Genomic DNA, 11,950 nt, shown 5'->3' with positions numbered 1-11,950 from the left:
ACGCCCCCGCCGCCACGCCCCCGCAGCGCCGTCTGCCGTCGCGGCGCGCAGGCGCGCAGTGGTAGACCGGAAGCGTGACTGGCGTGTGGGCGGGCCGCGGGGGGAGCGCTCCCGCCCCGTCTGCCTGCCCTGCCGGCCGGGCACGCCGCGGCCCCGGCGCCGGGAAGATGTTGCCCCTCTCCATCAAGGATGATGAGTACAAGCCGCCCAGACTCAACCTGCTCAGGAAGGTGTCGGGCTGGTTCAGGTGAGCGGCTCGGGGCGGGACCGGCCGGGCGCAGCGGGGGCCGGGGTCGCGGCCGAGCCCCCGCGGAGGGGCTGGGAAGATTGATGCCGAGGGCGCCTGGGCCGCCCGGCGAGCGGGTCTGGCTTTCCGCGGCTGCGTCCTGCTCTACCGGCGGCGGGTGACCCTCTGTGTGCTCCGTGCGCAGGTCCATCCTGGCGGACAAGACCTCCCGCAACCTCTTCTTCTTCCTCTGCCTCAATCTCTCCTTCGCCTTCGTGGAGCTGCTTTACGGCATCTGGAGTAACAGGTAGCGGGGCGGGGGGCTGCGGCGCGGGGCGGCCGGCGGGGCGGGAGCAGCTCCCAGCGCGCAGGAAGCGGCGCCTCCCGCCGCGGCCAGTGCCACGTCTCCCTCTCGTTGGGGCCGGGTCGGGGCGCCGCGGGCCGGGGCCGTGCGGCCGGGCCTGGCCCCCTGGCCCGCCGTCCGGAGGGGCCGGTCGGGTGAGCGTTGAGGGCTGCCGGAGAGCTTCCCCCGACCGGGAGCGCTCTCGTGGGTAGCGACCGGCTCCGCCATCCCCTCAGCCAAATCCCAGCGGCGCGGGGGGGAGGCGCTTTTGCTTGGGGGCGCGATTCGGCGCATTATGGAGGAATGCTGTTTGAAACTGGTGTCTTGCTGGCCGTGCTGCTCGGCTCTTTGCTGAGGAGGAAGCCTGGCCTTGGCGTGAGTTACAGGACCCAGGGGTCGTAACCGTTTCGTGCCTGCCGCTTGGCACAGAGATCCTTTGTCTGGGAGAGTGGCTTCATCTGTAAGTTGATAGCTGGGTGGCAAAAGCCAGCACTGCACCAAACATCCTTGTCTCTGAGTGAGAAACAGGAATTAACGCATCCTGGTATAGCTAAGTGGTACTTTATGTAGCGTATAAGTTCACAAAGGTGGAAAAAACAGGAGGGACTTGACTAAATTGCCGAAAAATCTGTAGTAAAATATAAGCAGAAATGCAAAATAACTTAGTACTGGTGTATGGTGTACAGGTAGAGAACAGACAATGGTGGTAGTATCTCCATCATGCTTCGTTCTTGATAGAGTTGTTTTATGGTGGTATTTCAGTCTCTAAGTCAGTACTTCAATTCGAAGTGGACAGGCATGGAAATGTCATTTAAGCCCAACAGTGTGTCCTTCCACATGGAACTTAAAGTAGTCTTTATCAAAAGCTGTAGTATGGACACAGATTACTGGGACTCTTAATCACGAGTCTTGAGTGAAAGCAGCAACACAGATTTGGAAAGAGTTGCATCCTATATTTATCATTTTTCTTTGAATCTTTCAAACTGTACTATAAAATCCTTAACCTTGATTACAGTAATTGCTACTGTAGCACTAGTGAGAACACCGTGCTATCTTGGGCACAGACTATCTTGGCAATGTGCAGACCATCTTGGATGTGCTTGGTTTTGACTCTGATGTTGATTCACTTTGCAGTTGCGTGAGGATTATTGTATGCGTAGCCTGTTTATTCAAGTATGGATATTTTTGTTAATAGCTCAGAAGATGCACATATTTTTTCAGTGGTTCAGGTATAAAGAGCTTTATGTTCATGTGAGTTTGTTCTGATGTCTGTCTTTTAGGCATAATAATTTTTTTGGTAGTGTGACCAGAAATGAAATCTATACCAGAAAAAGTCCTGTGTATGAGATAATTAAACTGAGAAACTGAAGCGACACTTGCTGGAAACTTGTCACTGAAGAACTGGGTTTACTGGAATTGGGAAGACTCTTGGTTTTGTTCATTATAGAGATTAAGGATTGGGATTTGCTGAATAGTTATTAGTTGGACCTCATGCTTATATTTCAAGTCACTAATTTCAGGTATCTTTACATTAAGCCTAGATTTTGGGCTAGAGCAAAACAGTATCTTAGCAAGTATCCCTTTACTAGAGAGGAGTAGCAGAGAATGAGGAATGCCGTCAGTCAAAGCAGATGGTTCATGCCTTGGAAGAACAAACACAACAAGCAAACAAGGAGCCCTACAGGGAAAATTATTTTTTGATTTTTTCAAAAACACAGCTCCTTTGATCTCCACGTGAGAGATGCGGAAACAGAAAGTTTGTGAAGGGGATTTTCTGTATCATCTTGGAGCACTTTATTCCACTGCGGCCTGTCTTGGGTATGGCCAGTGCCTGATGCTGGAAGTGTTAGAAGCATGATCTTGAATTCTGTTCTCTCTAGTGTCCTTGATATGTCAGTGAGTGTAAGATAGCAAGGCTAACAAGCTGCCATGATTATTCAGATGATTCTTCCCTTGGCTTCCACAGACTAAGGAATTTCTTTTTAATTGTGATTCAGAAAACTACACTTTTATCCATTTAAATTTAAGCAGATTGCTGTGAGTTCTTTGACTAGGATATTCTTATTTCAAAATCAAATCTATGATTTCAGCCCCCAAAATTTTTGTTGGCAGGTCTAGAAGTCTTCAATTTTAATTTCTTTTTCTTTTTTTTTAATTCTTGTTTCTTACATTCTCCGTAGCTTTTGTTTGCCAAGTAAGTTGTTTCCTGAACTCATATAGCTGTTTTGTCATTTATGTGATCCTCTTACAAATACTCTGGTATGTTGATGTTCTTGAAGCACAGACAACAGAACTGGATGTGGTATTTTGCTAGCTGAGAGCTTGTTGAAAGTTGAAATCTGCAACTTGGGCTGTTCTCTTTTAAAATACTCTTACATGCATACTTGTGTAATTTGGTATTTAAACTTATGTTATTAAATCAACTATGGAAGTGTCCTCATTTAGACACAACGTGTTTGAGTACAGGGTTTGTAGGAGATTATACTCTGGATGATGTGTTCCAGCTCTAATGGAAGTTCTTGCATACATCCCATGTTGCTAGTGGTTGACTGGATCGCTTGTTTACTTTAGTAATCACTTTGCACCCAGTTTTTTAGGGTCTTGTTAATTTACAGGACATTTTAAAAAAGCCTCAGCTGAAATCAGATTGATCTTACTAGGCTTCCTATTGTCTGTGCACCTGAATCTCTTCTAGCTGTATCTATAATATAGGGCATGTTTATGCCATGTGGTGAACTGCATTGCAGACACAGGGTGTACTGAACCCTGTTGATAAATCCACATGACTCTGGCTACTTGGAGATGTTAGCTTAGGTCTTGAAAGCAGCACAGCTATGTTGGTGTTGCACCTATGGTAAGTCTTGCCTCTGTGAGATTTGCAGGTCAGTGCCGTGATAACTTGCTGCATGATTTCTGGTTCTAGAGCTAGTATGGGATTTTGTTTCAGTAACAGTCCTTACACACTCTTCTCTTTCCCAGGAGACTAAACAAAAAAAACCCTCAGAAACCACTAGCTATCTCTGTTTAGCCATGCTTATTACTTCAATTTCATAATCATTACAAACTTACGGTTACTGTCACCCTAATTGCCTTCTGCCTGAATATTTGGTGTGTTTTGTGGTATTTTTCCCCACTGCATCTTCCTTACTGCTCAGAACCAAACCTAGTGAGCTGTTTCCCTAGGGATGTCACCAGGTTTTGGGGAGGGGGAAGCTGTCACCTATACCCTTCCAGAATTCGATAGGAAATTCCATTCCGCTGCTTCATAGGCATCCAGCTAAAACCTTTGGTCCTCCTTTAAAGTTTGTTCAGAACAACTTCACCTGTTTCCTGCTTTGGAAGCTAGAGCACCTAAGGACAATTTATCATGACATCATCCTGTGCCTTAAATACGTTGAAGTTGTATGTATATATACCTCTGTATGTGTCTGTAAACTATATATGTAAATAGAGACAGAGCGCAAGACTTGATCTCTCTCCTCTCCTCCAAACCCACTTCTTCCACAGTTGAGTGTTTCATCTGAAACACTTCAGATTAATCTTAAAATTTATTTCAGTCAGGCTGAAATGGTTTGGTTTCTTAATGCGAAGTAGTTCGAACTTTGGCTGATGAAACTTTGTATTTGACTTTAGTGTCAAAATGCAGCTGTCCTCTAGAACTTGTTACTACCAGTAATTGCTTTTTTGTTCTTCAGTTTCCAGGGACTGAGTTGTGTACGTAATTGTTCTTAGACAACCAAAGGATTGGAGAAATAGAACTTTTGGGACAATTGTAATAACAAATGCTCATCAGTACCTTTGTATCAAATGTCTTCTCAAATATGAAGGAATTTTTGTGTTATGATGCACATACTTCCTTGCAGACTTACAGAACCTGTTTATTATTAGTAATTTGGTAAAATTTGGCAACTGTTGTGTGTGGTGTTAAATCCAGTTTACATACAGCCTGATACATATAGCCTTTTACATACAAACTGATACAAGTTCTACTGACTGGGTAACTCGTGAACTAAGTTAAGTTACTTTGAACTGTGTAGGGTAAAACAGCATGCTAAACTTTTCCTGTGTTTGTTAATCAAGATTGTAGTTGTGCATTGGTCATTGAAATAAATCATATAAGAAGTGATCTTTCAGCCTCTGCTTCCTTCAGCTTCTAGATCAAAGGGGAGTGTGTGTCTTCTAGTCAATGCCTTGCAGCTGATAAGGCAAAGATTTGAGCCTGATAAGGTTTACAAGCAGTGGCTCATCACTGTTCTAATACCACTCTATCATTTTTGAACTGGAATTAGCTTGGATCCATTCAGCTGAAAGCACAGATGGAGCAAGTATTTGCTTGCTTTTATTTGTGTGTGGACATATTCCAGTCAACCTAGAAGAGTAATGGTGATTGCCAGCAAAAGGAGCAAATGATTGCTATCTTTACGCTTAGCAAAATAAAGAAGCAGCCAACAATAGCAACTTAGCACTCTTGTCCGCATTTTGATTTTTTAAAAATCCTTGATAGAGCTCTATGCTCTCAGGAGTACTATTGTTGCTTCCTTTGATTTAGTGTAGCTTCACCACAGTATGTTAACTTTGGATGTGTGTGATCTCTGTAGAGATCAGGATGCTGGAAACCTTGCTTTTTGCTGTGAAGTAATGTAGTTACTTATCCTTCTCTCATCATAGTCTGTTATAGTGAGAAGAACTAGATGCATCTTGGATAAATTCTCTACCTGTTTAGGATTCAGGCTAAAACACTGTCTGAAGGTTTGTGATTGGAAATTTGGAGATTGAGTAGCAATAAATTAAAAAGAATGCAGGTCTGGTGCTTTGGCAATGCCATGAGGGACTGGCTTCTCTGCTCAGGTAAAATGTAAAACAGATGTAAACATAAAAGATGGCTATTTAGGAAAGGTACGTAGTAGTCAAAAGTACTTAACAAATATATTGCTTGCTGTCCTGCTTTTATTTCGGGCAAAAGAGATTATGATCTTAGAATTCCCTGTGTACTGAAATTCCATTTTTTCAGCCTGCTGTACTCATAGAAAGTGTCAAGTTGCTGCAGTGTGAATGAACATCAAAGACAAATTCTCATCTGATGATGTGTTAGTTTCCTCTCTGATGCTAGAGAGGAAAACTGCTATGCTGAAGTAGACTTTGCAGTCTTGGAATGTTTGGCATAATGAACTAAAATTATAAGTGGAAGACTTCAGTCTTTACAGGCCTAAAATATTTTGTCACAGGCATATGTTTGTCAAAATTTTATGAAACTTTATTTTGATTGATTCATTGGGGTTTTTTTACTGCAGACATTAAAGAATTTTTGACCAATTTTCCCTGTGTGTGAAAACTCTTCCAAAGTATCAAGTTTGAAAATGGATTTGAGAATATTGCGTTTGTAAATGCTTAGTGCCATCCACTATGGTGGTATTGGTAGTCTTCAGCAGAACAGTTTTAGTGTTATTGCCCTAGTTAACCTACTTATACACTGCATATAATAGATACTCAGAAGCAGTATCTTTAAACCAAATTTTCTTTTTTAACCACATGTGAAATACTATTTTTACAAACTTATGTGGGGTCAGTATTTAAATGCAACTTGCGTGTGTACACTTTTCTAGCTGAATGTGCTCATATGGTCAAACTATAAATTGAAATATAAGAACAAATACCTGCCACTAGAATTACGTTGGCAAGAGATGCGGCTGTGGGTATATCTGCTCCAGTGGCTTTGCTTTGTGTCAGTGGAAACCATGCCCCACTACCACCAAACTCGTATGCTAGGAGGATTTTTTTTGCCAAGCACTATTCTGAAGTGCCTTCCCTAAGCTGACAAAAGCAGTTTTGTCATCATATTTGTATTGGTGATCTAGTGTGGGTTTCTCCTCTGTGCTAGCAAAACCGTGTCTGAAGCTTAGACACACAGTGTATTCTGCTAGTGTGTAAAAGATTAAATGCTGTTTTTTTCATACTCAACATGTAGCATGTGGAACATAACTTTTCTTTTTTCCTGTTTTTTTTCTAGTTTAGGTCTAATATCAGATTCTTTTCATATGTTTTTTGACTGTACTGCTCTATTGGCTGGATTAGCAGCTTCAGTTATTTCAAAATGGAGGTCAAACGATGCTTTCTCATATGGGTAAGAAACTTCAGGTTGTTTCCTTAATGTATTTTGGTAAATGTCTAGGTGGTAATTTTTCACTGTATGAACAAAACCTTTTTTTGCAGAACATGGAAAAGCTATGTTGAAAGTGTGGTTTTGTAAGGTGAGTTATGTAAACCTTTAAGTTAGTGTCCCCCTAGAAATAGTAAACATGTGAAGGCATTGCTTTTGGGGAGCAGGTTTATCTCTTAAGATCTCTGTGGTCATACTAGTGGAAACAAGTTACACAGCAGAAAGTTGCCCTGCATTGTCATGTGTTCCCAGCACCAGTGAAGTAAGAGCAGCCGCATCATGGGTTTGTCCTCACAGCGCAGTGAGGTGCGTTACAGGGAATCTCAGACTGCTGGTGCCCCATGCCTTCTTTGGAACAGAAAGTTACAACTGAAAGGTGCTAAGTCTCAGTGATGTTGCACCTGAGATTACAAGCCATGCTTCTCAGAACCAGCAGGATTCAACAGCTGTGGCTACCTTTAACACAGATCCTCAAGGCTGAGGTATGTCATCTCATACTGCCCTTCATGGATATAGCTGCTGCAGCTGGTTCTGTGTGAAGGGCACTTGGTTCCATTGCACATTGCAGTTGTGCCCTGTAAAACAATGCTGGTGATACAATATTATTAATTGGTGATACTGATTAATTAACAGCAAATGAGCTGTAACATGAGTTGCTGCATTCCCCATAGCATTACTGACCTGAATGTCAGCATTTTTTTTCAGCTGTCTTGCCTAAGCATGGATCAGGTAGTTTGAAACTTTAAAGCACTGTTTAATTAAGGTGGGAACTCCAATGTGCCTAGAAATCAATTTAGGAAGAATCGATTGTACCATTAACTGATTGCAATGAAAGCAGGTTCTGTATTAATTACTGCTCTGCATTTAAACAGCTCGTGTTCCATTTATTAGAGAACAGCCACAATTTATTAAGTCTGATGTTTGCTACATTGGAATTACATGTTATTCTAACCTGGCTGGTTTTTATTGGAAAAATTTAGTAGCTGAAATAATTAATTTCTACTTAAAAATTTTACTAAAAATCCCCCCTACTAGAGGGAGAACAAATTAATGTATGGCTGTTTGATATTAAACAGAACTTTACATCAGCAGACTTTGATTACATTTCACATGCTTATCTTACTTTGTGGCTTCTGAATGCACGCTTATACCATAACTTCCAGTAGAGATGATCTTAAATGGGAAGATTTTGACACATTGAAAGTTTTTTTTTCATCTAGATCAGGTAATGGCTAATTTCTGTCAAAATACAACGTGGTGAATTTCATATACTTATCTGTAGTTTATATACTGCATCTTCCATTTAGCAATACAGTGTAATACAACTGTTTAAGAACTAGAAGATTGTACTCCAGTCTCCAAGTTCCACTTTTAATTTTTGGCATTTAAATGGAGGTGTTAATATCTGCTGTTGCTTTTTTGTTTTTTGCAGGTACGTTCGAGCAGAAGTACTTGCTGGTTTTGTAAATGGTTTATTCCTCATCTTTACAGCATTCTTCATTTTTTCTGAAGGTGTTGAGGTATGTTATGAAGTCAATTGCACTATCAATTGTCACACTTCTATTTGTAGAGCATATTTAATGGGCATAAAATTATTTAAATTGATTATGTTCATAATTGGTTAAAAATCTGTGATTTGAACAGAGAATAGGGCTATCTGAAATTTTGTGACACAGAAACCCAGCTTTTTCAGTGTATCTGTACTAGCTTCTTAAATAGTGTATTTTGACTGTGTGTAAAGATTCTGTGAGATTTACCCTGTCCTTTTTTCATCCAGTTAAGTATGTCATAGAAAGAGTTTTACTTCTCATTGTTAAAGGACAAATGAGGCCAAGAAAGTAAGGTCAAAACTAGTCATTCAGAGGAGAGAAGTTAGTCATAAGAAATGGAAATACATTCTGTGAAGAAGTTGGACTAACTCATTAAAGAAGGAGCATTATCTTCCAAATCTTGAAGTCTGATACAAATGGCAAGTAGTAATAGCCTTAACATTTATAAGGGCACTTTTCTTGAATTTTTTTTTTTCTTTTTTTTTTACAAGATGGTTCAGGTGATAATTTCAAGATGAAAATTTAGACATCAAGGGTGTCTGCACTGGAGTGAAGTAGGATTAAGAGTAAAATGGATAACTGATTCTGATCAGCTTGCATGAATGCTTTTACTTTTTAAGGGGAGATGCACTATAAATTTGTTTAGACTTCTAGTTCAGAATACATTCTAGTGGGTTTTTTTAATAGAGCACTGGGAAGAGCTTTCAGGAACATACCCTCTACATAGATAAGCCTGTAAATACTTCAAAATCAGTACAAACTGGGCTGAAATTGCCTAAAAGCTTGGGAAAACTTCACTCCAAATCTAGAAACAGCAACAAAACTTACTAGAAAAATTAAAAACTACTACTGGAAGGGTCAAGGGTAATGTTGAAACATCATTCTTTTCCTGCTGGTCTTAGCTCCCATGCTAAGTATTCCCTTTGCTTCTGATGGTGACTCCTTTTTTCTCTGTCGCTTAAAAATTTTACATCTGCTGAAAGTTTCATTGTCTTGCTATTGCCTGTACCTTTTGTCCCTGTGGATGGATGGTGAATGTTTCTCTCCCCTGTCAATAGTAATTTACGCTCTTCAACACTTAGCTTCAGATGCAAATTGTGTTGGGCCTTGAAAAAAACTTCCAAAGAAAGTAGGGTAAAAAAGAATTTAAAAAAATCAATCTAGATTGTAGAAATTTTGAAAAAATGCCACAATTTGTTCTCAGTCTTCATTTCATTCCCCTCATCCCCTCACTCTTCTAAGGAGAAAGGAAGAAATGGCATTCTGGACTCTTGGAAGTTGTTTGGATGACTTGGGCAATCCATGTATTGCAACAAACTTGAATGTTTTCATATGGTGTTGAGCCACATCCCACAGCATAATGAAATCTTATGATAAAAGTTAGCTAGACTATCAGAATATTCTACTATCACAGCTTTAATAATAAAACTTCAACTTCAGACAGTAAGAATTAGTCTGTGTACCATCCCAAAAACTGAAAGTCCTCAGTAATTTTTAATTATGTCTTTATATATGCCTGTTTGTATCAGAATACTCCTGTATCTAAGCAGTTTTTTCAGTGCCTTTTAATAATGTAAAGAAATTGTAAAACTCTACATTTGCTTCTTGGGGTTTTTTTTGTTTGTGTTTGTTTGTTTGTTTGTTGTTTTCCCAGAGAGCACTTGAGCCTCCTGATGTGCATCATGAGAGACTTCTTCCTGTTTCTGTACTAGGATTCATTGTAAATCTTATAGGAATATTTGTTTTTCAACATGGAGGTCATGGGCATTCGCATGGCTCTGGTAGGATGTCTATAACTTTCAGTACCGTTTCCTTTCTTGGCACCCTGTGTTCCAGGACCTTATAATCCTCCAATGAGAACCCCAGGATTAAATTTTAATGTCTTTTTAGTGACAATCCTAGCCAAATGTATATGTGACTTGTTGCAATATTGACTTATATGTTTTATCACTAGCCCTTGTATGTCACTACCATACTTCTCATGTTAATATCCATTAACTGGAAGACCTAGAACTCCAGAATCTGCTTTCTGGAGCATGCACTCTTCTGCACCTTATTGGAAAATATTTGCAGAGTGTCTTTTGGACAAAATTAAGCTGGAGTTAAGAGAGGGCTTGGCTGGAAAATTTACAAAACAATGCCTGAACTAAATTTTAAGTATGGGATGATTCGGCTTCAGCTGCTTCTCAACCTAGTGTCTTTTGAATTTAAATGCAGAATTTATTTGCCTAAATATATATGGTAAACATTTTGGGTGTGTTTTTTCCTGCAAAGCTAATTGGTATCTCTTTCAGCTTAACATAAACTGATATAGACTGGTGGAGGAAAATAGTCTTTGGTCTTTAAGCAGCAATTTAAGCTTGAATTTTTAATGTGTGAATGATAGCCAATTTCTGGTTTCTTTAAAACAGCTATTTTTAATGTGCTTGTATCTAATTATGTACATTTTTTTCAAATTGTACTAAAAGGGTAGCACAATTTGTCTTGGAAGTGGGAATGTATAAAAGCACTTGACTTCTCAAATCAGGTGTATATTTTATACAGCTGCACAGCATAGATTTAAATGACAAGCAGCTTGTGTTAATTTTCTTAACTTACTTAAAACCATACCTTAAGATGACCTGAAAGATGAATAGGTTTTGAGTAGCTTAGAAACAAACATAAGCATAATTTTATTCAACATTTAAATTTATACTCTGACGGTGATATTTGTTTATAGGGCATGAACACAGCCATTCTCTATTTAATGGTGGTCTCAGCCACGGACACAGTCACAGAGGTCATGGTCACAGCCATGAACATAAACATGCCCATGGACACACTCATGATCATGGCCATAGCCATGGACACTCTCACAGTCAGGATTATTGTCATGGTAAGTACTTCGTTAATGTCATAGACCATCTTGACTCAATTTAAATTTGCTATTAATGCTTTACTGAAAAAAAAAAAAAGAGAGGGTGCTGACAGCTTGTTGCGAGCATACATGGAAATAGTTTCACTAAATGTGTGGTATGCTAAGCCACCGCCATGATTTGTGGCTGTTTCACTTGTGGTAAGTTCAGTGTTAGTTTTTAAAGGTTTTGCTTTACCTACATTTTTTGAACGTTCACCATAATGTTATGTGTTGGCAAAAGATAAAAACAGATGTATGCTGTAGCAATATAATGAAATTAGTTATCAAGTGCTCTGTTTCAATTTTTCATTAAAATCAAAAAACAAAGTTAAGCTGCTAGTGTCCTCCATCTGAATAATTTTGCAGATCAAGATATTAGGAAAGATGAACAAGCAATTTCACCTTGGGTACTTGGGGATTTATAAGTTGTACTTGGTTTGTGATCTCAAGTATAAGATTTTCCCCATCTTGTGTAATTGTAATCTGTTTTAAACCTGGTTATGAAAAAGGTACTTGGTATATTAGCTATGCTTAAATCTGTTCTGTAAAGGCAAACAGTCTGTGCAGAGACATCCAGGCAAAATATGATCAGTAGCCTTCACTATGGGAGAAAAGACAGTGTGGTTACTACCTATTTGAAACAATGTAAATTAAAGCCTTAGTGTAATGCAGGGTTGTCAATCCTTCCTGCCGAAGTCATAAACTAGATTCTGATGTGACCGAAAATGTGCACATTCAGAGAGGGGAATAGGATGGTAACTTGCAGACAGGAGGTGAG

At 39.9% G+C, this 11,950-nt stretch overlaps 1 protein-coding gene across 2 annotated transcripts in view; it reads left to right on the top strand.

Annotated features, from left to right (window-relative positions):
• Positions 1 to 66: 66 nt before the first annotated feature.
• Positions 67 to 11,950, top strand: part of SLC30A7 (solute carrier family 30 member 7) — a 31,306-nt gene continuing 19,422 nt past the window's right edge. Inside the window, exons 1-6 of one of the 2 annotated variants that reach the window (XM_075508239.1) lie at positions 67 to 247; positions 432 to 533; positions 6,582 to 6,690; positions 8,159 to 8,246; positions 9,931 to 10,057; positions 10,996 to 11,151. In XM_075508239.1, the coding sequence (XP_075364354.1) occupies positions 190 to 247; positions 432 to 533; positions 6,582 to 6,690; positions 8,159 to 8,246; positions 9,931 to 10,057; positions 10,996 to 11,151 (640 nt within the window). In that variant the 5' untranslated portion in view covers positions 67 to 189. Of the gene's footprint in view, positions 248 to 431; positions 534 to 6,576; positions 6,691 to 8,158; positions 8,247 to 9,930; positions 10,058 to 10,995; positions 11,152 to 11,950 lie in introns of both variants that reach the window. The other variant, XM_075508238.1, reaches the window with a different exon arrangement.

Source organism: Mycteria americana, chromosome 7 (assembly GCF_035582795.1).
Source record: "Mycteria americana isolate JAX WOST 10 ecotype Jacksonville Zoo and Gardens chromosome 7, USCA_MyAme_1.0, whole genome shotgun sequence".
Lineage (NCBI taxonomy): Eukaryota > Metazoa > Chordata > Aves > Ciconiiformes > Ciconiidae > Mycteria > Mycteria americana.
The sequence above is the reverse complement of the archived record's forward strand: the minus strand, read 5'-3'. Positions and strand labels throughout refer to the sequence as shown.